Source organism: Loxodonta africana, chromosome 3 (assembly GCF_030014295.1).
Source record: "Loxodonta africana isolate mLoxAfr1 chromosome 3, mLoxAfr1.hap2, whole genome shotgun sequence".
NCBI lineage: Eukaryota > Metazoa > Chordata > Mammalia > Proboscidea > Elephantidae > Loxodonta > Loxodonta africana.
The window spans coordinates 41667909-41694525 of record NC_087344.1 but is presented as its reverse complement, the minus strand read 5'-3'; the positions used below and the strand labels follow the sequence as shown (position 1 = coordinate 41694525).

Sequence of the window (26617 nt, the reverse complement as noted above, 5' to 3'; positions counted from 1 at the left end):
CCCTTGAACTGAGAAAACTGACTCAGGTGGTAGAAAAATCACATAGCCAAAACCATGTGCCTCATTGTCCGCCTCACCTGACAGCAGGGGTGGCTGCCTGGCACCGTGCCTGGGTGATGTGGGTACTAAATCAGTGGGTACTGCCCGACTCTGAACCCACTGGAGAAAGAAGCAGGGTTCAAACTCAGATGTTCCATACTCCTATGAGATGTAAAATCCCAGTGCGCATCCCCATTGCCATTTCCCGGGTAGAAAAGACCAACCGCCCACTGTCCCAGAGCATGCCCACTCGTCCTTTCAGCTGCTGGTCCAGATCAGAGCTAACACAGGAGGAACGCCAGCGAGACGTGGAGCTGCTTGCCTGAGAAGTCTGTCTGCAGGGCTGTGTACAAGTCATGCCCACGGTAGGCAATTCAATCCTATAGTACACAATTCACAGCAAAGGACTTCCATTAGCATGAGAAGATGTACATCTCCACCAACGATCGAGGAAATTTCCAGTTCACCTCTAACAGGGCGCCATCTTTCATTCATCAGTGTTATGAGCAGGTGAGGGGGGAACTGGTAAACCCCAGTGCTGGTGGGCTTATAATTGTACAGACACTTTGGAGAGCAATTTGGCAGTATCTAATAAAACCGAAAATGCTCATACTTCAAAAAAAAAAAAAAAAGTCTTTGGCATGGAGATGATTCCGACTCATGATGACCCCATGTGTTACAGAGTAGAACTGTTCCATAGGGTTTTCTTGGCTGTGAGGAGCCTTGGTGGCACAACGGCTAAGCACTTGGCTGCTAACCTAAAGGTTGGCGTTTTAAACTCACCCAGCCACTTTGTGGGAGAAAGACCTGGTGGTCTGCTTCTGGAAAAATTACAGCCTGGAAAACCCTACGGGGCATTTCTACTCTATCACATGGGGTGGCTATGAGTTGGAATTGACTTGAAGGCACCTAACTACAACAACATGGACATGTCTGTCTCCTCAATTTGACCATGAGTCCGTGGAGGCAGAGAACATGGCTGGCTTCTGTTTTCTCCGCAGACACCACAGGGTTTGGACAGAGTAGGTATAGCATCAATATTTACTGACTCATGGGACATCTTCCTGAGGGACAGTCCTCAGCTGCCCACCCTCCCACGTGGCCGAGGTGTAATCTTCCCCAACTCATGTGGCCCCTGAGCTCCATGCACAAGGCCACCACACAGCAAACAGCACCCGTCCTTCATGCCTTCACTCTCTAAGAGCCTAAAAGCAAATCTCCTTGTCCCCTTTCCTGGTGTGTCCTGGAAATCCCTCACCATCTAGCGTGTTTCCCTCCTCCGTGTTCAGAGGGTCCCTACTGCCCCCTTGCACATGTCTACACATTAGTCTGTAAGCGTGAGAGCCACAAATAGCTCCAAACATAAATACAGCCTAAAAATAGCCATAAATCATTCTGATTCCATTCCATGACAATTCTAATTTACAATACGAGGGGAGAAAATGAACACTGTGGCTTTTTTTTTTTTTTTTTTTTTTTTTTACTCTGGGTTTCTGAGCCGCTGCCGAAGAAGAATTCTGCCCTGCCATTACTTACGCCCCAAAGTTCCTGATTTATGTATTACTAAAGATGAAATACACCAGGACCCGCAGGCATGGGGGCTGCTGGCCGCAGTTTCATTGTGAATTCCTTTCAAGCAGGCTGTTGGTCCCAGGCTGAGCCGGCTCCTCATTCTTTGACCCCACCCATGCTTCTCCTCACTTTCTACTGATTATTACTCTGTTGGGGGAGATAAGTGTCCCACTCCCCAAGAGCTGAGCCTCCCTCCCTCGGCTCCGCGCAAAGATGGCTAATATATTTGCACAATCAATGGTCACAGTCCTAGAGGTGGTTCCAAGGAGCATGTTTGCCGTAATCTGCATTTTAATGTTCCATGCAGTCAATTAAATCCTGCTGTGCAAACACTGTGCACTGGAGAAGGTAGGGAACTGGAGTAATCTCATACAGAGGCTTTCCTTTGTTCATCATCATAAAGCATTGTTATTAGGTGCAAAAAAAAAAAAAACACATAAAACAAAAGTTATCTCTCTCTGTGGGGTAATATAATAAAAGCCATTTGATGCTATTTTTAACAGCTGTAAAAGCACATGATTAATATAGAAAAAGACATAATGACAAAGTGTATCTCAAAAGACGTCAGCGTGGCAAGGCAATCTACTGAGCTCAAGTGGGCTTACCGTCCTAGCTATCAATCGTGGCACGCCGAGGGTCTCGCACACCCTCAGATTCTTTGATCTGTTTGAAATACCAGGTGGATAACACGCAGGCTTCTCAGGTCCTGGCCCAAGACAACCAGACTCCAGGGAAGATCCTTTCACACAGGTCAGTGAGAAAGGCAGCGCAGTGGATGCTCGCTAATCAGTAGGCCAACAATTTGCACTATTCACATCCCCTCCCTCTACCACTGTGACACACAGCCAGGCCCTTGGATGTTGGAGAAGGGAAACCAGGGGAATTTCTCCGTAGCTGCCCAAGGTTGACAGCCTGGGGGTTGGAACCAAAGCAAATAAACCAGTCTGCACCATGGTACAGTCTCCACCCAAGGACCAAGCCCTGGAGTGTACCCAAGACCACAAGATGTTGTCTGCAGCAACTGTTTCCACTCCAGCCCTGTAAAAATCACGCGTACCTCGTTACGATATTATCTTTAATATCTGTGTGTTCTCTGAACTTGAGATACCCAAGAGGGAATGGAAGGGTTTGTTAGTCGAGGGAAGGAAGCCAGGATGGAGAATTACCAACTCCTGAGGGACCACTTGGCAGAGGTAGACTGAAAAAAAAAAAAGACTGAGGTCACCTCAAAAGGGAGCTTGCTTATACTACACCCTCTCTTCCCCAGCCTCTGCAAACCCAAACTCTCCGTGCACTCAGAGACTCTTCAGTGATAAAAAAAATAAACGCCCTAAATGATTCTGTAGGAACCTCGCAAATCTCAATCTATACACCACTGACTCCCTAGAACACGAGCACATCAGTTAAATCCAGCTTCACTGAAAACCTGAGTGGAGACCCATTACACAGGGTAAGAAATTAGGAAAAAACAAAGCAGGGTCTTGGCAAACAAAACTTCTGTTGGCAGAAGGGGCTGGTATCATATTACGTCAAAGCATTCCATTCTCGGTTTCAGCTCAGGACATGATATTTGGGGAACGAGAGGACCTCGTCCGATCTTTACCTCCACTCCCTGGACCTTCAGTTTCATGTGATCCTCTCTGGTCGTTTTCCCATCTTTCCTCTTTTTCCAGCAATACCCATCTTTCCTGTATTTCACCTTCTTCCTGTTGTAGAGTATCATAGAGCCATTCTGTGGTCTGGAAACAACAAATGGTTAAATTACCAAGAGAGCCAAGCAGGAGAGAAATTTATGAAGAAAGATATCGCAGGCCAGTAAAAGTCTCTACAGAAAAGCAATATTCCACATTTGCAGGACCATAATTTTTCACCTTTCATCACAGCTCCCTGGATTAGCCGTGTTTTATGGCCAACCAAAATTTGCTCGTGGATTTGGTACCTAATGAATTAAATGTGTCAATGATGGGCTTAAAAAACATCCCCTTAGTAATATCCACCGTCTAATCAGGATATACGATGCGGGGGCCTGCGCTATGCACTGAAAAGTCGGCAAAACAGAGACAGAAAGCAAAAAGAGCCGGGAGGGTTGTGGCAGCCTGCAATAGCTTATCTCTTGTAGAAGGATTTTCTACACATCTTTTTAATCCATCACCCAGCATTAGGAAATAAATAAGTTTAACGCAGACGCTAGATGACTATGTTAAGAACAGACCAATGGAAGAGCCAGTCGTGGAATCCGAATGCTCTTGATTCACTGCCTGCATTTAGATTACCGCTAGATATGGAACACCACCTCCAGTCCTTCTTCTCAAGCCAGCTAAGTACCTGATTCTTTCCCATTTGGGCTTCAACTGTCAGAGGGTTCAGATGCTGCCAGGTAAATTCTTCCACTGGGTTCACAGCCACAATATCTCAAGGAAATCATCTCCTGCTTGCCAAGTGAGTGGGATGTCTGTTCTTATGCCGTTTCAAAGGACAAACAGAAAGCGCCTTGGACTTTCCAAAATAAATTCATGCTTCAACCATAGAGAGCAAGATGGTTACATGTCGTCATGTATTTTTGATTTGGGAACACCAAGGAAGGAAAGAACTAAACCCATCAGGCACCTGGGGGCAAGGGCTCTGATAAATCACTTCCAAAGCCAAGGTTCAGCAGGTGTGGGCAAATCCAGCCTCCAAGACAGATTTCTCTGGAAGCGAACAGCTCACTGCCCACTCCGTGGCCAGCTCTGTGTCACTCTGCCCCTGGACACTCGGCACAGAATAAACCATTGCTGTCAAGTGGATTCTAACTCACAGCAACCCTAGAGGACAGAGTAGAACTGCCCCATAGGGTTTCCAAGGAGTGGCTGGTGGGTTCGAAATGCTGACCTTTTGGTTAGCAGCTGTAGCTACAGAATAAGCTATGTCAAATGATTCTGCGCACCAGCGAGGCCCGCAATCATTCCTTCTCTCTCTCAGCCAAGGTGAGACAGCCCTTTACACAAATAAGGCAAATGAAGTTGCTGCTTCTGCTGTGAGCTGGCTTACAGGATTCTCCGCTACCACAGAGGTGAGAAAATGATCAATCAGCCCTCCCTCCCATGGCCTGGGGCAGCAGCCTCCCACTTTCTGTTTCCTTTGAACAATGGGCCATTTCACAATTGGGCACAGAACATCGTGCTATTGATGTCTTAATATTCCATTGTCTGTAGGGAAAAAAATCATGCCAGGGTGACAGCAGCTAATTGTAGCTCCCACCCAGCCCGACGATGTCATTCAGCAGCAATATGATGACTAAACAGCAATTCCATTGGAAATTATAGACTTTCAACAGCAACTCCCAACACTTTATTGTTTCCCCATCACTGTGCAATTGGTTTGTGTCAGTGTTGGTTTCCTCCCTAAGTCTGTACTGACTAAAACAATCGGGAAACAGCTCTGCGCGCTTGTCACAATGCTGTCAGCTGATGGTATTTGTCTCCCACTTACAAGTCTGCATTGAAAACCTTCCCATTCTCTTCCATTTCTAAGTGGCAGGTAGGCTCACCTATGGGACTAACTGCCTGCCTCTTTCCATTCCAGCTTTGCTCAAGATACTTGTACTAATCTTCAGAGCACTGGAACCCCACCCTACCCCCTAAAAGACCCATTAGGAGGGCCCTGAAATCCAACCAGGGAGTCCCTGAGTGGTACAAACCATCAATGTGCTCAGCTGCTAATAGAAAGATTGGAGGCTCAAGTCCACCCAGAGGTGCAGGTGCCTCAGAAGAAAGAGCTGGTGATTGACTTCCTAAATTTCAGCCATCGAAACCCTATGGAGCATAGTTCTACTCTGACACACATGGGGTCACCATGAGTTGGGGTTGACGTGACAGCAGCTAGTTTAAAGTTGAACCACTGTGCTTAGGACCTCTGCCTATGGAATAAGCAAAGGGACATGCCTGATCGAATACACATCTCTGCGTTGGCCTTGTCCTCTCCAAGGAATGAAGACACCCATGAGTGTTGCAGAGACACCTCTGGTTCCAGAAAACTCATCCACTCAGATGGGTGTCACATCCATCAAATCCAGCTTCTCATGAGTTTAGACATGGCTTGTGGCTTGTTCCATCTTCCTGCCCTCTCCAAACATAGTTAGTGAGCGCAGGGGTATCTTCAGGCAACAGCCCCAAATTGTAACTTGTGTGACCGAGAGAATGTGAATTCCCCCAAAACACTGTCATTCGCACAGAGTCACAACAACACCCACTGAAGGAAACTCATCCTTCTCTAGCGACCCACCCTCTGCTAGTCTGAGAATGGCCCTGTCATCTGACGCTTTTAGCAGGACACAATTCCACAGGGAACTTAAATGTCCAACTTAAATGGCCTTAATAAATGTAATCATCATTTCAGCTTGCAATAATGAGCAACCTAATAGCATTTAATCCACCAATCTGGTTTTATTAGAACTTATCTCTACTCCGAGTGATGGGGAAGGTCCCTAACATAGCACGCAGGTCCTAAGAATGGCAAGGGAAGGAACAGACACACTGCAATAGGACCAATGTGCTCCAAAATACAGAGAAAAAGAGGCTATATTGCAGTTTCAGAATAAAATTAAGAGGCAGTCAGAGACCAGAAAAGGAAGGAAGAAGGAAAGGGAGGAAGTTGCTCTGCGAGGAACTAGAGGCTGGTCATATCGGGGCCAGAAAGGGCAGGACTTTGACACATTTCCTGAGAGCATAAAAGGCAACACCCATCTGAGAAGAGCAGGGAAATGGGAATGGAGTTGAGGACCGACAGGGTAACAGGGACTGCATGGAGGAGGCATGGAAGTGAGAGTAGGTCAGGTCCATCCATGGGCTTCTCCAGGGAAACCCTTCAATTTGATGACACCTCAGCTCTCAGCTATTGGCTGCTTACTCTGTGCTGGGCAGGGCATGCCACATGCATGTCTACATCTACACCCACATCAACGTGACACTGACACCTATACCCACATCTACACCAACACTGACAGCTATTCCTACACTAACATCTATAAGAACACCTACATCTACACCGAGACCTATGCCTACACCAGTATCTACAAGAACACCGATATCTACGTTAACACTGACATCTACACCAACATCAACACCAGTACCTGCATTGGCATGGTCACTAACATCAACACCGAAACCAACACTTGAACCTATACCACCATCTACACTGACACCGACACCTACGCTAACACGGACACAGATACTGACGTCCACACTGACACCGACACCAGCATCTGCACCTACACTGAAATCTATACCAACACCGACGTCTCCACCAACATCTACACTGACACTGACACTGACACCTACACTAACACGGACACAGATACTGACGTCCACACTGACACCGACACCAGCATCTGCACCTACACTGAAATCTATACCAACACCGACGTCTCCACCAACATCTACACTGACACTGACACCTACACCTACACTAACACGGACACAGATACTGACGTCCACACTGACACCGACACCAGCATCTGCACCTACACTGAAATCTATACCAACACCGACGTCTCCACCAACATCTACACTGACACTGACACCAACACCTACACTAACACGGACACAGATACTGACGTCCACACTGACACCGACACCAGCATCTGCACCTACACTGAAATCTATACCAACACCGACGTCTACACCAACATCTACACTGACACCAACACCTACACTAACACGGACACAGATACTGACGTCCACACTGACACCGACACCAGCATCTGCACCTACACTGAAATCTATACCAACACCGACGTCTCCACCAACATCTACACTGACACTGACACCTATGCCCACACCAACATCTATAAGAACACAGACATCTACATCTACATCAACATGGGCACCAACATCTACACTGACACCAACATCTATACCACATCCCATACCTACACCTACACCAATATCTACACCTACGCCCATACTGACACCAATACCTACATCTACACCTACATCAACATGGGCACCAACATCTACACTGACACCAACATCTATACCACATCCCATACCTACACCTACACCAATATCTACACCTACACCCATACTGACACCAATACCTACATCTACACCTACATCAACATGGGCACCAACATCTACACTGACACCAACATCTATACCACATCCCATACCTACACCTACACCAATATCTACACCTACACCCATACTGACACCAATACCTACATCTACACCTACATCAACATGGGCACCAACATCTACACTGACACCAACATCTATACCACATCCCATACCTACACCTACACCAATATCTACACCTACGCCCATACCTACATCTACACCTACATCTACATCTATGTGTACACCGACACCAATACCAATACCCACATCTATATCTTTATATCTAGCTTTCAGTGTCCTCTAAACAACCCTATAGGGTAGGTATTATTATCATCCCCAGTTATAGATGAGGAAACCAAGCCTCTCTAGGCAGAAAGTATCGGAGCAGGATTCATGCTGACTCCAGAGCCACCACTGCAGCTACTGGTTAGGGCAGGCTGTGGGGGCCAGTCCAGGTTTGAACCCCAGCTCTGCTCTACTAGCTGGGTGGTCATTAATGCCCTGAACGTACCCGTCACCCAAAGGCAGACAGGGATTTGGTGGGTGAGACCCCGGCTTCCTTGCCCTGTGGTTGGATAACTCTGAGGTGTGCTCTACACACCCTCCCAGAGCTCCCCATGCGTTTATAAGCAACAGTTGTCCACAGCGATAACTGATAACTTGCTTGAAAAGAGCCCTTTATTTGTATTCTTTCCTTTTCTCTCTCACTTTCCCACTCCCCTACTGGTGTTTCCTGTAATCACCCCCTAAATAACCTGCTTGCACTCAAATCCTCATCTCAGGATCTCCTTCTGGGAGAATCCAGGCTCACAGTGTAAGAGAGCCTCAGAAAAACAACCCAAGAGCTCCATTGCAGCAGTGCTGAGGAATAACAAGGAAACAGTGAGCAAAAGGAAGCTTCACTCTAACCAGGGAGATCCCTCGCCAAATAATCCTTTTATCTGAGAGATTAACAACTAGCAAAACCAATAGCACTCAATGCAATGTGGTAAAAAGATAATGGGTCAACGGAAAAACTACTGCAAATAATGAGAGTAAAAAAGCAGGTATAAAATTAAGATATAAAATCAGTTGATTCCGACTCGTAGTGACCCCATCTATTTCCTTTTGGAAATATCACCAGGCCTGTTTTCTGAGGCGCCCCTAGGTAGGTTCAAACCGCCAACCTTTCAGCTAGTAGTCAAGTGCCTAACCATTTGCACCACCCAGGGACTCCTACAAAATCAAGAGCATATATACACATACATAAACAAAAACCAGAATAAATAATAGAAGACTCCATTTAGTTTACAGCAAAAAAAAAAAAAAAAAAATTAAGGCCTAGGCATAAACTTATCAAGAAATTCCCAAAACCTAAAGAGAAAAACTATAGAAAACTTCTAACAGACACAAAAGCAGATTTCAGTAAATTAAAAACATAGCATGTTATTGGTTAGAAAGAATTAAGATCATGAAAATGTCAATCTTCCCAAAGTTAATTTAGAAGTGTATTGCAATGTTAATAAAAATCCCATCACAATTTTTTTCTAGATCTAGAAAAATTTATTACATACAATTTTTGGAAGGTCAAAACCACTAAGGATAGCCAGGAAAACCCCCAATAACAGAAGACCAAGGCGTAGAGATCTGCCACACACCATACTTTTCAATGTATGAAAGTGACACACGACTAGACCAATGAAACAGAATAGAAGATCCAGAAATATTCCCACTTGCATATGCAAATTAGTATGTGATAAAGTCACTGGGGGAAGGGATTAATTTTTTAATAAGTGATGTTGGGATAACTGGATAGGCATATGAAAAAAGATAAAACTGACTCTATTGCTCCCATCACACACTAGCATAAATTCTAAATCAATCAGAGATTCAGATGTAATAAAATCATACATGCTCTATAAGAAAATACAGGTAGATTCTTTATAATCTGGAAGTGAGAAAACTTTCTTAGCCATGATTCAAAATCCAGCAACAATATAGGAAAGACAGGTACATTTGACTACATAAAAAGAAAGCTTCCAAACTGCTTTCCCAGGTGCTGTACCATTTCACATTCCCGTTAGAAATGTATGAGAGTTCCAGTTTCTCCACTTCCTTACCAACATGTGGCAGTGTGTGTGTAGTGGCATCTCACTGTGCATTTCTCTAATGGCAAATGATGAGCATCTTTTCATGTGCTTTTTAGCCATTCACGTAATTTCTTTGGTGAAATAACTATTGGAGTCTTTCATTCATTTTTAATTGAATTGTTTGACGTCTTATTAATAGATTGTAAGAGTTCTGTACATATAATCTGAATACAAGCTCTTTACCACATCAAGATGATTCTGACTCATGTTGACCCCATGTGTTTCAGAGTAGAACTACTCCATAGGGTGTTCTTAGCTGAGTGGGTTTGAACCGCCAACCTGTAAACCTACAGTTTACTTCTACGATCCATTTCGAGTTAACTTTTAAGTACGGTATTAGGTAAGGGTCTAAGTTATTTAGTTTGTTTTTGTTAGCTAAGTGAAAACTGCTTTCTCCTCCCAGAAACCTTTATCAGATATAAGATACTCAAATATTATCTCCCAGTTCCTGATTTGTCTTTTCTATTCCTCAATGATTTCTTTTGAAGAACAAATTTTTACAAAGTCCAATTTATCAATTTTTTAAAAAGATCACGATTTTAGCATCATGTCTAAGAATTTTTTGCCTAACCCAAGGTTTTACAAAGATTTTCTCTTATACAGTAAAATCTGTGGAAGCCGGAACCTCTGTAAGGTGGAAACCAGTCAGAGAAAGAAAACTCAATTTTTTTCCCACTAAAATGAGTGATAGAAAAGTGGTAAAGCTGTATGTACCCTGTCAAAGATGGAAAACTTGCAAGACCCAGAAAAACAAGGCAGTCCCATTGAGTTCCAGCTCTCACGGGTTTCACTGTATTTCCTTCTATATTTTTAAACAGTTTTAGCTCTTAGACTTCTATGATCCATTTTGAGTCAATTTTTATGCATGGTATTAGGTAAGGGTCTAAGAGATTTTGTTTGTTTTGGTTTTAATGTGGATATCCAATAGTCCCAACATCACCTGTTGAACAAAAAAGAAAAAAAAAGTCTATCTCCCCTCCCCTCTTGGCACCGTTGTTGAAAATAAATTGACCATAAACATAGGCTCTAATTCTAGACTTTATATTCTGTTCCATTATCTGTCCTTATGCCAGTGCCACACTGTCTTGATTGTTGTAGCTTTGTAGTAAGTTTTGAAATCAGGAACTCTAAGTCCTCCAACTTTATTCTCCTTTTTCAAAATTTTGGCTATTCTAGGTCCTTTTTATTTCCGTATAAATTTTATGATAAACTTGACAATTTCTGCCAAAAAAAAAAGCCTGCTGAGATTTTGATAGGGGTTGCACTGACTCCATAAATCAGTTTGGGGAGAGGAGAATTGCCATCTTAACATATTGAGTCTTCCAATGCATGAACATGGAATGTCTCTCCATTATGTAAGTCTTTAATTTCTCTCAGTAAGGTTCCACGGTTTTCAAGGTACAGGTTTTGTATTTTGTAAATCAAATTTATCACTAAGTATTTTACTCTTTTTTTGATGTTCTTACGGATGGAATTGTTTTCTTAACTTTTGGATAGTTCACTTCTATTCCATAGAAATATAACTGATTTTTGTATGTTGATCTTGCATCAGTGATCTTGCTAAACTCATTTATTATAGTTCTAGTGATTTGGGGAGGGGGCGTTGATTCTTTAGGATTTTCTACATACAGGATTATGCTGCCTGTGAATACAGCTTCCCTCCTTTCTTTCCATTCTGGAGGTCTTTTATTACTTTTTCTTTACCTTATTTCTCTGGTTAGAACCCCCAGCACAATGTTGAATAGAAGTGGTGAGAGCAGGCATCCTTGCCTTGTTTCTGATCTTAGAGAAAAAGCTTTCGTCTTTCACCATTAAGTATGATGTTAGCTGTAGCAAACACTTTTAAAATAAAGTGAAAAGGATTCAGAAGCCATTTCAGCATCAATAAGAATAATAACTGCAGTGGATTAAACATATTTAAATCCAAGAGTTCATAATGATACTAAAGCAGACAAACGAAAAACTAACTGGTCATTGTTGCCCTGTCCTATGGGGTCTATTCCGACTAGGCAATAGACCTGACGGCAGTGGGTTTAGTTTTTGGTTTGGTCATTGTCGGACGCTGTTAGTGACCCAACACATTTTTTTGAAAACTAAAAAGAAGGGGAAGAATCAGGCATTTATCCTACCTCTATATACAAACTCTTCCTTTGGGTTACCAAATAGTAGAAGGAAGGAATTCCTCTATGCTAGTATTTCAGCCAATAAATGAAGAAGAAATGATAGAATTAAAGTATCACCATTTTGCAACCCCTAATTTTTTTTTTTTTTAAAGAATTAATGGCTCCAGACATTGATCATCAATGGCTGCTGACATCACAAAAGAGAGACAACCAGGAGCTATGTGTCTCCTGATGGAAGAACACAACTCTACCAAGGAGTGCTGTTGAAAAAGAAAATGAACTTGAAATTATTCAGACCATTTGATCTAACTACCATTTTATGAGCTCCACAGAGATCCACAGAGGATAGAGGAACATGGTAAGGGACACCATGGGGATAAAGTCAGCAACATTCTGACTGTAGGAAACTCTGCAGGATAGATGACTCCACATCTTCAACAAATTCACTGAGAGACAAAGAGAGAGAGAGAAGAGCAAGCAAGCCTGGGAGTGGTAATTACAGACTAAAATAGACTTAAATAGCTATATCAACCAATTGCAATGTGTAGACCTTACTTGGATACTGTTATGGATTGAATTTTGTCCCCCCAAAATAGGTGTTGGAATCCTAACCCCTATACGTGTGGATGTAACCCTATTTAGGAATAGAGTTTTTTTTTGTTGTTGTTGTTATGTTAACGATCTATCTAAAATCTTTGTGGGGTATGTCTTAAATCTAGGCATTTTTGAAATATAAAAAGCAGTATAGACAGAGACCAGCAAGCACAAATGGGGGAAAGATAGAAGCCACATAAAGATGTCCAAGGAACCAAGGAATAGAAGCTGAAAAGAGACAAGGACCTTCCCTCAGAGCCAACAGAGAAAGCCCTTCCCTATAGCCAGTGCCCTGAATTGAGGACTCTAGCCTCCTGTGCTGTGAGAAAATAAATTTCTGTTCATTAAAGCCACTCGCTTGTGGTAAGGACTAGGTAACTAAAACAGATACTAAGCCAAACAAAGAAACTGAAAAAAAAAAAAAAAAAGGAATTTATGAGACAACTGGAAATTTGAACAATGACTAGATATTTAATGATATTTCAAATTATTATTAATTTTTACAGTGGTAAATATATACACAGTGATTTTGGGCAAATCTGCTGCAAAAGACCTCTTTAAAGTATTAAAAGGCAAAGATGCCCCCTTGAGGACTCAGGTGTACCTGACGTAAGTCATGGTATTTTCAATTGTCTCATATGCATGTGAAAGCTGGACAATGAATAAGCAAGCCCAAAGAAAAATTGATGCATTTAAATTATAGTGCTGGTGAAGAACACTGAATATACCATGAGCTGCCAAAAGAATGAACAAATCTGTTTTGGAAGAAGTACAGCCAGAATGCTTCTTAGAAGCAAGGGTAGTGAGACTTCATCTTGCTTACTTTGGACATGTTATTAGGAGGGACCATTCCCTGGAGAAGGACATCATGCTTGGTAGAGTGTAAGTGAAAAAGAGGAAGACCCTCAAGGAGATTGATTGACACAGTGGCTGTAACAATGGGCTCAAACATAACAATGATTGCGAGGATGGTGCAGTACTAGGCAGTATTTCCTTCTGTTGTGCATGGGGTCACCTAGAGTCAGAACCAACAGCACCTAACAACAACGAATGTATAGTGATGGTGATAACTTATTTTTTAAAGAGTCCTTATCTTTTGGAGATACATACTGAAATATTTACTGAAGAAATTACTTAATGCCTGAGATATGCTTCAGAATAATGTGGGGGCAGGGGGTGGATGAAACAAGTCTGGCCATGGGTTGATGATAGTTGCAGCTGACTGATAATGACGTGGTACTTCATTGTACTAGTTTGTCTGCTTTGTTGTTGTTGTTGTTGTGTGCCATTGAGCCAATTCTGACTCATAGCAAGCATATATGACAGTGTAGAACTGCCCCACAGGGTTTTCTAGGCTATAATCTTTATGGGAGAAGATTGCCGGGTCTTTTCTCCTGAGGAACGACTGGTGGATTTGAAGCCCCGACCTTTTGGTTAGCAGCCAAGTGCTTAACCATCGCGCCACCAGAGCTCCTTCCCTTGTCAACTTCAGATGTTTGAAATTTTCTATCACAGAAAGTTTTTTTGTTTTTAAAAAAAGAAGACAGTCATGGGATTTGAAGTAGGATCTAGTTATGTCTTAGAACTTGGCTCAGCTCCTTACAGCCATGTGACCATGAGCAAATGACTTCACCGACCTGTTGCATCGTAATCTATGTAAGACACCCAGCAGGGTACTGGCATATAATATCTGTTCCTAATGGTTAATTATGATAACACTGAACTGGGCCCCTATTTGTAGGGTTTTACCCCTGTACTAAAAATGGCCAAAGGCCTTGGGAAGCACTGAAATGGCACAGTGTGGGAAACTCACGCCTCGCTGGAAAACTCGCCCCTGGCAGAGGCACTCCCTGAATACTTGAGGCCCATATACTCCCATCCACCACTCTGGGGAATGATATATTTTTCAAATTAGGGAAATAGAAGATGATTAATAACTGAAGATCAGCAGCACGCTGTGCTATTGAGAGGTTTTGTTTGTTGATACTAAATAGGAATTTATGGTGCAACTGGAGGTTGAATTGAGGACTAGGTTGCTCCTACAAAGCAAAAGGTCTGGACACTATTCCCAGTGCTTGAGTCTATCTTTAGAAATCAGTGTACCCAAAACAGGTCTGCTCTATGGCCCCTCCTGCTAGAACCTCCATTTTCCCTTTCATTAGCTGACCATTTCTAGAACCTCAACAACTACCCAATATTCCATGCAGGCAACTGCACCCCAGCCGGCTAATCCAGTGACCGGCAGGCTTCTTTGGGGGCTGTTCTCTTGCCAGACCATTCCCCCAGCCCTGGCCTGGAGGAAGCAGATTTTGTGCAATAAGCTCTGTTCAGGTTGACCAGCAATGGCTCCATTGAATTCAGAAGATTTATTCCTTGCAGCAGCCCTTTAAGAACAGATGATGTCCTAGTTCCAGGTGGGACCCACAGACAATATCTGGATGGCTTCTAAAGAGCCCCGGAAAACCAGTTGCTGTTGAGTCAGTTCTAACTCCTGGCAACCCTATGTGCAACAGAGTAAAACTGTGGGGTTTTTAATGATGGATTTTTCGGAGGTAGATCATCAGGCTTTTATTTCAAGACACCTCTGGGTGGACTTGAACCTCCAATCTTTCTGTTAGCAGCCAAACATGGTAACCTTTTGCACCAACCAGGGACTTGATTCTAACGAGCAAACATTGCCAAAAGAATTGCCCTTTTTCCAGGTGGAATCAAAACCCTGGTGAGGCTCCACCTTTCCTTGTCACCTTTGGTCCCGTTCCTCCTGCCACAAAGCCAGTGAAAAGTCCTGGCTAGCAGGAAACGCAGCTCCTACAGTTTCAATTGCCTCCAAGTCCTGACCCCAAATGTGGGCAGCCCCTGTGACAAGAGGAGGTTCTTCTTCCTGCCATGAACTTCCAGGTCCTAGAGTAGTTGATGCTATTCCTGAGACCAGGGCTAGATCTCTGATTTCAGTGAGTAATTAGGAAAGGAGGAATGCCCCTTACATGGAGCTTACATATTTTATGTGTGCATGACTTTCTTTCTGATTCCTCCAACACAGAATGACCTGATTTAAATGCACCATGAGCAGTATGCTGCCTAGACCAGTGTCAATAATAACCGTGGCAACTACAACAACAACAACAGCTGCCATTTATTAAGCATTTGCTGTGTGCCAGACACAGGTAAAGCCCTTTCCATCCATGTCTCATTTTTAATCCTATGAGTCAGAACCGACTTGACAGCAGTAGGTTTGGATTTGGGTTTTTAACCTCGTTGTGGCTGGCTGCTGTCAAGTTGGCCCCCAACTCATGGTGACCCCATGCTCAACAAAACAAAATGCTGCCTGCCCAGTCCCGCACCATCCCCATGTTCAGTTGCTGATCAGAATGTTGTGATCCATAGGGTTTTTGTTGGCTGATGTTCAGAAGTAGATCACCAGGCCTTTCTTCCTGGTCTATCTTAGTCTGGAATCTCCCCTGAAACCTGTTCAGCATCACAGCAACACACAGTCCTCCACTGACAGATGGTGGCTGCTCCTGAGGTGCACTGGCTGGGAACTGAACCCAGGTCTCCTGCACGGAAGGGGAGAATTCCACCACTGAACCATCACTGCTCCCCACGATAACTTAGCAGGTAGGTATTGTTATCCTCATTTTACATATGAAGAAACTTGGGACACAAGGTCACACAGCAGGTAGGGGCAGAACCAGCAAATCATCCTTGATGTCTTGCTACAAATCCCTGGCACATCCAGGATGCCCTCTCCCCTTCTTCAGGAGCAACAACTGAAGGCACTTTCAGGGCAGGGTATTTCCTGTAAAGGAAGGATAATTTGAGCCTGATTTAAATTGTTCCCCTAGTTCTTCCTTTTGTTGCAAATGGAGGAAAAAACAAATCTGGGAAAGGGATGTCTCCTCTGCTTATCTCCCTCACACACAAACCCAGCCGAGAGTAATAATTGATGGCGGAGCACAGCAAGGTTGATACAAAGCCAAGCGGAACCCTGAGAAGACATAAAGACAGCCCAGATCTCATCGGAAGGTGCTGGTTTATTGACTTTCAACCTGGCATTTTCATTCCGCTTTTTATAGGGTCTTCACGATTTGGGGAACAAAGAGCGAGAACACTGGCCATGAGCACCCAGTGTCCCCCACAGCCTGGCCACTCCAAGCTATTTATGGAGCGATGGGGAAGAATGGGCCTTCAGACCCAGCCCAGGCTGCAATCTGCCAGATATGAAAACCAATTGCTTCTCATAATAAATTCCAGCTGGAGCCACAGAAATAATAAGGACGAGGAGAAGGTAACACCAATTTGCTTTATTTGATTAGCTCCTTCTCGGGCGGCCCAACCCCGGCTTCTTTTCATTAAAATAAGGGCAAATTGAAAATTGTAAAAGAGGCTTTCTTATCAGAGAACAAACGACTGGGTAGACTCATATGCCTAAAAGCCCCCCGGAAGCCCTGAGACGTCAGTGCCTGTGCTCCATCTTGCTGTTTCAGGTGAGCAGATCCGAGAAGCTGGGAGCCCTGAGGAGCTTCATTTGCAGAGAATCCTGGGTGCAGGGTTTCATTTTCTGGAATAAAAACAGAGCCAACCAACAGCCCTCCCCATCATCTAGTGCTTTGTGTAGCACCAATCTCAGTTCATCCTCGCAACAGTCCTTCAAGAAAGGCCAGCCTCATGCAGCCAAGCCTAGAAGGAAACTGCCCAGGTCGGGGGACCAGTGCTTCTAGACCCCCACCTCTGCGGGGCCAGAATGTCTGTGTGGGGCACTGCAAGCAGAGGCATATCTAAGGCACGGGGTATGGCATGGACCCTGGGTGCCGCTTGAAGGGGGGCATCCCTGAGCAGTTTCTGTTAACCCCATATGCCCCAATGTCCTTCAAACACAGTAGACACAGGGACTTAAAGAAGGGCAGGGGAGGGGGGCAAAGGGGGCCACTTGCCCCAGGTGCTAATGCAAGGGGACACCAAACTAGGTACAGAATGACATTCCGAGGTGCCACAAATACGAAAGGCGCCTGATTGAGGCAACCAGACAAGACCTGGGAAGGCATTTCTGCTGATGCTCTGTGGCTAGCCATGTCTATTCATCTTGAAATGGGGTGGGGTGGGGCCTCAACTTAGAGATTGCCTAAACCAAAAAAACCAAACCCGTTGCTGTCGAGTCAATTCCGACTCATAGAGACCCCATAGGACAGAGTAGAACTGCCCCCATAGAGTTTCCAAATAGTACCTGGTGGATTTGAACTGCTGCCCTCTTGGTTAGCAGCTGTAGGTAGCTCTTAACCACTGCGCCACCAGTGTTTCCAGAGATTGCCTACAGGGGCAATTCCAGGGCTTGCCATAAGCGCTATTTTCCATAGATACGCCTCTAGAATCACAATGTGGGATAGCGCAAGCCTCCAGAATTCGGTGGCAGAGCCAATTTGTAGTTCCCAAGAATCATTAAATGTAGGCTGCCATCCAGGGTTTTAGTCACAGAAATCGTCACTGGATGTCACTGTGAAGAAAAGGCTACCTGTTCAAGAGATGGTGAGGAGCAAGAGTCACTCCCAGCAAGTCTGGAGGGACCCATTAACGATGTCTTTCCGAGAGCTCCCAGGGCATTCAGCTTGAAGTTCTATTATGACATCCAGTGATTTATTCAATTAATATTTATTGAACAGCTATTACAGGCCAGGCATTCATGGAAGCCACTAAGGATACTGTAGGCAACACAAGAGATCGAAGCCCTGCCTTAGTTGGGGAGGAAGAGGGAATATTCTCCAGGGCCTGCCAGTGCCCAGCCCTGGGGTTGGAGGAAGGAGGAGGGAAAGGGCCCCCAGGAGACTCAAGGCCTGGTGGGAGGGACAGGAAATAACAAATGAGCGTGTTATATAGCTGCTGGCAGAAAGAGGGATCAGGCAATCTGGGGGACCTCTCCAAGGCTATAGCATCTGAGCAGGAGCCCAGAGATAGGCAAGGGCACCAGCTGGAGGGCTGCTGGGGAAGAGTTTTCAAGTAGAGAGAGCACCAAAGGCAAAGGCCCAAGAGGTATGCTTGGGGGTGGCTAGAGGGCAGAGAGAGGTGGTTGTTGTTGCTAGCTGCCATCAAGTCAGCTCCCACTCAGAGATAACAGAATGAAACACTGCCTGGTCCTGGGCCATCCCTACAATCTTTGCTATGTTTGAGCCCATTGTTGGAGCCACTGTGTCAATCCATCTCTTTGAGAATCTTAATCTTTTTCTCTGACCCTGTACTTTACCAAGCATGATATCCTTCTCCAGGGATTGGTCCCTCCTGATAACATGTCCAAAGTAAGTGAGATGAAGTCTCACGATCCTTGCTTCTGTGAAGCATTCTGGCTTCACAGCAAATCCAAGACAGATTTGTTTGTTCTTCTGGCAGTCCACGGTATATTCAATATTCTTCACCAACACCATAATTCAAATGTGTCAATTCTTCTTGGGTCTTCCTTTTTCATTGCCCAGCTTTCGCATGCACATGAGGCAATTGAGAACACCATGGCTTGGGTCAGGCCCACTTTTAGAGAGCAAGGGGAAGGGCAGATAATAGTGCAGACCCAGGTGAGGGGAGGCCTTGAACAAAGGTGGATTTTATTCCAAGTGTGATAGAAGACACAAATTAACCAGGTAATACAACTGTATTTGCTGCAGTGAAAGAAAAATGAGGACTCTGGATTTTAACACAAGTATGACCCAAAACATTAGACAAACAACATAAATTAACTCTATAAAGGTAGCTTTGATAAGTGCAATGAAAAATGCACTGAAAAATGTACTGAATGGTGCATCCCAAAAAATATGTTGAAGTCCTAACCTCTGGTACTGATGAACATGACTTTGTTTGGAATAGGTCTTTGAAGATGTTATCGGCTAACATGAGGTCATACCAGAGTAGGGTGGGTCCTAGCAATCTGAGTGGTATCTACTATGGGAAGATGCATCCTTAAGCCAAGGATTGACAAGGAATGCCAGGGGCTACCAGAAGCTGGAAGAGACAAGGAAGGATCTTCCCTTATATCCTAAAGAGAGAGAGAGAACATGGTCCCGCCGATGCCCAGAATTCTAACCTCCGGCCTCCAAAACTGTGAGACAATAAATTTCTGTTCTTAGAAGCTACTCACTTTGTGGTACTTTGTTACAGCAGTCCTAGGAAGCCCAGACAGGTACAGTGAGAGGGTACTACAGGGAGGTACATCTCAATGGGTGCAGAGGGGTTAAGCCCCCTTCCCCCAAACAAGTAATTTTTAGGCTGAGAAACGAGAGTAAAAATCAGCCAATAGAAGAGTAAGGAGACAGTCTTCCCCGCAGAAGAACGGCCTATGTGGAGCCCTAGGGTGCAAAAAACATTTAGCACCTCAGAGGATCAAAGAGAAAATTAGAGTGGCTGAGCAACAAGAAGAATGGCAGGAGACTGGGTGCTACAGTGAAGCAAGGGCCAGACTGGGGCTTTGTGGGACCTCTGAGAATTCTGAACTTCTCCCCACTGGGATAGGAAGCACCTGGAGGGTTTTAAGCAGAGAACTGGGTGGTCATTCAGACTTGGCAAGCCTGGCTTTTGCAGCTAACTTATAGACCCAGACCGTGGCTGCTGCTTCTGCCTCTGCCACCCATCACAATAACATGTAAATAGTAAACACTCCCCAACTGCTTACCGAATGAACGACTTCATCAAGCAACTCAGTGGCTGGGACAATGGACATTTTTCTCTTTTGTTAAACACAAATACATAGAAACCATCACTGAAAGCATTTGGTCAATGATAAGGCAAAGGAAAAGGGGCATTTAAGGTGGGAGGGAATAAGTGATGTCTGCTTTCTCTGGATTCAGTACTCTTGGAAAGAAAAAGGACCTTCTTTTTTTTTTTTTTTATCTCTGCTGCTCCCTGTAGCCCAGGTTAGGAGAGCCTGCTCCCAGGCCAGCAACAAGAGCATCCCTCAAATGCCACCTGGTGTCTGGGTCTCGTTGGGCCAAGGTCCCTGCTCCCTACATGGAGCCTGGGGCTTCCCCAGCCCTCACTTGTCACATTCCAACACCAATATTTTATTAATAATCTAGTGTAAATCCAAGAGAAAATTAATGTGTCAGCTCCTCATAGGAAGGACTAAACATCTCAATGTGATGGTCTGTTAGAGCTGTCATTTATCATTAGCATGCAATTCAAGGCGAGTCTCCCACATTCTGGTGGGAGTTCTCCAGACAATGAATCTCTGGGAATTAGCTTCTGGTCCAATTATTCCTGTTTTCCCCCCACCTACCTAAGAGATAAATTTTGCCTCAGCAGGGAGAAAAAAAAAAAGTATAGAAGAAAAGGAGGGGGAGGGGGTCTGCTAGTTTCCTTCCTGGTTGAAATCAATTTTCTCAAGGAGACAAGACAACATTCATTTTGTGGGAAGGGAATAGGGCTATACGCTAAAGGCCAATAAATGGAGCCGTTCTGATGAAAACTTCCTCAATTCAAATGTCGGAGAACCTCTTAATGGATTTTGTTCTTCCTTTCCATAATCCGGAACTATTTTGAGATAGATGGACAGAGAGGAGATACCGCGAAGGGATAGCAGATCAATTTCCAGGTGGATCCAAAGAGGTCACTGCAAATATTGGTCCATCTATCTGCCCGACACCTGAGTCCTGCAGGTCTCTACAGGCCAGGCACCGCTGCAGGCACTGGGGACCCAGCACTGCACGACATGCATGGTCCCCCGGGAGCTTAAAATCTAGGAGAAAATCAGTCAATAAGCAAGTAAGCTAATAAAAATTGATGAGTGCTATAAAAGAAATAACACAGGATAGGAATTTCGAGGATTAAAACAGGATTGTTTTGTCTGGTAACTTTTTTTTTTAAACTTCAGTGCAAAACAGCAAAATGCAGTCTAGAGTGAATCATGCCTCTGGCTGCAAAGTGAACAGGACAGTTGGAATCAAGGGAGAGCACCTGGAGGGCAGGTAGAGGCAGACCTGGGTTTCTCCTGACCAGAAGTAAGCAGCTGTGACAGCTGGGAAGCCCTGGGCTAGCCCTGCCTAGGCCAAGCCTTAAGTCTAGCACAGCACGCCCCCGCCCGTGGGTGTGCAGCGGGCCTTGACTCAGCCACCACGAATGGAACTCTGGGTGGCCCTCCCTGCATCTGACGACCCACCATATTGTCCTACAGCATTGCAGCCAGCCCCCGCCCAGCAGGCCCCAGAGCAGAGGGCCGAAGGGCACAGGACCAGGAAAGTGCAGTCACACTGGAAGTCCTTCGACATGGTCTGCCCAGGCTCTGGCTCTATGCAGACCTCCCACATCGGGGAGAACAAAACTGGTCTCAGCAGCACTGGTGGTGTCTCCTCTAGGAGGCCAAACCCCTGCCATGCCCCCCTGGTGTCATGTATGTCCCCCAGTGTGGCGCTTGGGCTAAGAGACAACTGCTCATCCTGTCTCCCTAAAGGCAGACAACACGTTTGTTTTGTCTGAGTCAAAAGTATTTGCTCTTCTAACCTGTGCAACCGTATTTCAAAAAACCAAACCCACTGCCACCCACGTGTTATAGACTAGAACTGTTTCATAGGATTTTCTTGGCTGTGATCTTTACAGAAGCAGATTGCCAGGCGCTTCTTCTGCAGTGCTGCCGGGTGGGTTTGAACAGCTACCTTTTAGGTTACTAGTCAAGCACGAACCATTTCCACTACCCAGGGACCTTCACAACCCCATTGCTGCCGCCTCGATTCCAAATCACAATGACCCTATATGACAGAGTAGAACTGCCCCCATAGGGTTTCCCCATTAGGTAGATTCTATTAGATTCTCATTTTACAGAAGAGGAAATCAAGTCTAGAGGCTGAGAAATGACTCAACATCATGGAGCTACTAAGTGGAGCCTGGATTTAGCCCCAGGTCTGTCTGACACAGAGGGAGTTATTACTTTGCACTCCCCATCCCATCTCTTTGAAAATCACACTTGGCTTTGACTGGCCTATGAGTCTCCCAGGGCTCCCATAAAACATACCACATGCTGGGTGGCTTATAAGAACAGAAATTTATTATCTCACAGTTCTGGAAGGTAGGAGTCTGAATTCAGGGTGTCCTTAGGGCCATGTTCATTCTGAAGGCTCTAGGGGAAGATCCTTTCTTGTTTCTTCCAGCATCTGGTACCCCCAGGCATTCCTTAGCTTGTGGCCACATCACTTTAATCTCTGATTCCATCTTCACACGGCTGCCTTTCCTCAGTCTGTCTCTGTGTGTCTCTGCGCCTCTTTTATAGGACACCACTCATATTGGATTAGGCCCTACCCTACTCCAGTATGACCTCATGTCAGCTTAACTGACAGCATCTTCAAAGATCCTATTTCTAAATAAGGTCACATTCACAGGTACCAGGGTTATTACTTGAATAGATCTTTGGGGACACAACTCAGCCTATAACAACTGGTATATCCACACAATCATGAACTGAGTGTATGACAAATGCTGGAGACAACTGATGCCTGAGATAGCTCTGGCTGGCCACCCAGGCAACCTCCCTCCACTCTCTCCTGTTGTGGTTAGGGGCTGTCTGGTTGGTTCCGACTCATAGCGACCCTATGTACAACAGAACAAAACACTGCCTGGTCCTGCGCCATCCTCATAATCATTGCTATGCTTGAGCCCATTGTTGGCAGCTACGGTGTCAATTCACCTCGTTAAGGGTCTTCCTCTTTTTCACTGACCTTCTACTTTACCAAGCACAACGTCCTTCTCCAGGGACTGATTTCTCCTGATAATATGTCCAAATTAGGTCAGACGAAGTCTCGCCATCTTTGCTTCTAAGGAGCATTCTGGTTGTGCTTCTTCCAAGACGGATTTGTTCGTTCTTTTGGCAGTCCATGGTATGTTCAAGACTCTTTGCCAACCCCATAATTCAAAGGCATCGATTCTTCTTTGGTCTTCTTTATTCATTGCTCAGCTTTCATACGCATATGAGGTGATTGAAAACATCCTGGTTTGGGTCTTTAGTCCTTAAAGAGACATCTTTGCTTTTTAACACTTTAAAGAGGTCTTTTGCAGCATATTTGTCCACAGTTGCTGTTGAGTGAGCCCCAAATCATGGCAACCCCAAGCACAGTGGAATGAAATGCTGCCTGATCCTGCTCCATTCCCATGGTCAATTGCGGATCAGACTGTTGTGATCCATAAGGTTTTCAATGGCTGATTTTCGGAAGCAGAATACCAGGCCTTTCTTCCTAGTCTGTTTAGTCTGGAAGCTCTGCTGAAGCCTGCTCAGCATCATAGCAACACACAAGACTCCACTGACAAACAGGTGGTGGCTGTGCATGGGGTGCATTGGCCAGGAATTGAACCCAGGTCTCCCACATGAAAGGTGAGAATTCACGACAGAACCACCAGCGCCCACCCCCACATCTCTCCTACCCGCCTGTCTTCTCCACACTCATCCTAGACAGCGTTTGGCTATTTCCAAATATTGAACCTCACCATCCAAAGGCAAAGACATTGCCTGGGCAGAAGCCCCCAAGGGCTCTGAGCCAAGGCTGCTGGCCCCACAGATCGCTTCTTTCAGGTGCAGACTTGACTGCACCCAGAGTCAGGAACCCCCCTCAGGACAGGCCATGGCTCCAACCCTCCTTCTAAGCACCCAAGGCTGGTCCTTCCATACAATGGCTGCTGAAGGATTCTCACCAGCATGAGTGCATGGAGCTAAGCATCCTGAGCTCAGGGAGAGAGACCTTCCAGAAGGAACACAATGTGTACCCCACAATAGGCAGGCCGTGGATGGCTTAGCCCTCAGCTCATATTGGAGTCACACCCTCATTCTCCATTCCATCTTCCCTAGCTGTAGTGGCTCCGGGGACTGTGGGACGAGTCCAGAAAACATCTCAACTATCCTACGTGCTGCCTTTCGCCTGGACTGAGCAATCACGACCCTCGTCCATGTGCCACAGCTTGGGCTTCCAAGCAGAAAAGCCCCAATGACAGCCCTCACCGAAAGCCAGGACCTGCAGCCTTCTCCTTGGACTGCTTTTCCCCATGGGAAGACAGTAAACTCCAGCCAACACTGTAGGGATTAATAACAGGATTAGGGAAGTGGCCGTTGGTACAGATGGAGGAGTGATGAAGCAGAGAGATTCGGGCAGCTGTTCCAGATGGCAGGATTAGAATCAGGGGAGGAGATTTTCTGGAGAGAACAGCAGCCTGGGGAGGGCTCCAGACAAGAATGGGTTCAGCTGTGGCGACGGTCAGGGTGGACACAGGCCTCAGGGACTGAAGGCTGTGAGCCCCAGAAACGAAGAACTGCTAGTCTCCCTCAATGACCTAACCCTCGCTTCTGCCTCCTGGAAGCTCTCTTTAATTGCCAAGGGCTTCCTTTAATTTTTCAGGACTCTGGCACCAAAGCCCAAGAAGTGTAGCTGCGGCTTATAACACCACTATTTCAAACCCAGGGTTCAGAGTAGGGGAGAGGGGGCCAGGTGGTGCTTTCCCCCAGCCTGGGGGAGGGGCGCTCTTTTGAGCTCCCACTACCAGCTCTAGAATCTTCTGCAGGCTTGCAGCCTTGGCCCCCTTGGCCTAGCTGCACAGGAGTTGTAAACCCCGACGGCCTTGACGCACAGCCCCTGGGGTTGAAGGACCTCCAGAATTCTCCACCAGGGCTTTTGGGTGCCATTCTTTGGGGCTTCAGGGGCCTCATCCAGCCACTCAAAGCCCCCAAAAGAAATAGCTGGACCAAAGTAATAATGAAGACTAGGTCATACAATTTTACAAAAGGTTATATGTGACCCACAGTCTATGGGGATGTCTTTTCTTCCTTTAACCCATCTGTAGTTCCAATTTTTCTGCAATGAACAGATTCTGTTTTGTAATAAGAGAAAGAAAAATCCTCTCTAATCGGGAGTTGAACTCCTCAGGACTCCAAAGCTGACTCCCTGTCCCTGAGGACTAGGGTTTCTTACCTCCAGCCATCAGCTCTTGCCTTCCTCTCTCTCTTCTTTCCAACCCATACCCCCACCCCCAGCAGGGTGGGCATTCGGCTCCCACACCCACCACCCTTCCCACGGCTCCCTTACCTGCCCCACACCTGCCTCATGTCTAGCACATCAGGGTTTCACACCTTTTAGGTTCACCTAACCAGTCCTTGGAAACCCTGGCGGCATAGTGGGTAGGAGCTATGGCTGCTAAACCAAAAGGTCAGCAGTTTGAATCCACCAGGTGCTCCTTAGAAACCCTAGGGGCAGTTCTACTCTGTCCTATAGGGTCGCTATGAGGTAGAATCGACTTGACGACAATGGGTTTTTTGGAACTAGTCCTTGAGGACAAGGACCATGTTTTACAAGTGTCTACAGACTTGTAAAGTCCCCCTGTTCAAGTCCCAGGCCTTAACATAAGCTAAATAAATAGAGAGGGGATGCTCAAGCACCATGGAGGGGTGACAGCACCCCGAGCACACTCTGACCCCTTCCTGCCTGCACTTCCAACATCTGTGTGTTGTCCAGATGGGCTGGTGGTTCGGAAACGCCCCCCTCTTTTCTGTCCCAGACCTCCACCACCACTTCCCACTTCCTCCCTCAACACTTTGAGAGCCCCCCTACTCCCACCCCAAACTCCCCTCTAGGCTTCTCTTCTGCTCCAAGGCAGTCTTCCTCCCACCTGAGGGTACATGTCCTGACTCTAGAAAATTCCATAGGCTGGCGTTCAAAGCCCTTCACCATCTGGGCTCAGCCTACTTCTCACCATTTTCCACACACGCCCTTAAACGCCCTATGATCCAGCCAACCACGTCGTCAGCACAACATGGACCCTGAGGCTGCAGGATTGCTTGGCAGGCCATCATCTTCCAACAAAGTTGTTCTTTTTCTCCCTTGTCCAATGTCCAAAATCCTGTCTGGTTCTTCAAAGCCAGTCTCAAATGTGCCTGCTATTACCTCTCTTCCTCTCCAGGAGGAATGAAATATGGCCTCCTGGATGCCCCCATAGCCCATGTGGGGACCTCGATCTGAGGCCTCCCTGCGTTTCCCTTGTTTTATTACAACTGGTTACATGTCTGCCTCCCCAGAAGGTAAGGAGAGTAGGGGCCATATCCCTTTATTCTGGGGTCTTCTACGGATAC

General features: G+C 45.6%; 1 protein-coding gene across 1 annotated transcript in view; it reads right to left on the bottom strand.

The window, feature by feature from the left end:
• CAMTA1 (calmodulin binding transcription activator 1) overlaps nucleotides 1–26617 on the bottom strand; it is a 1094671-nt gene that overhangs the window by 536257 nt on the left and 531797 nt on the right. The window contains exon 5 of the mRNA XM_064281181.1: nucleotides 3215–3350. Coding sequence (XP_064137251.1) covers nucleotides 3215–3350 — 136 coding nt within the window. The remainder of the gene's footprint in view (nucleotides 1–3214; nucleotides 3351–26617) is intronic.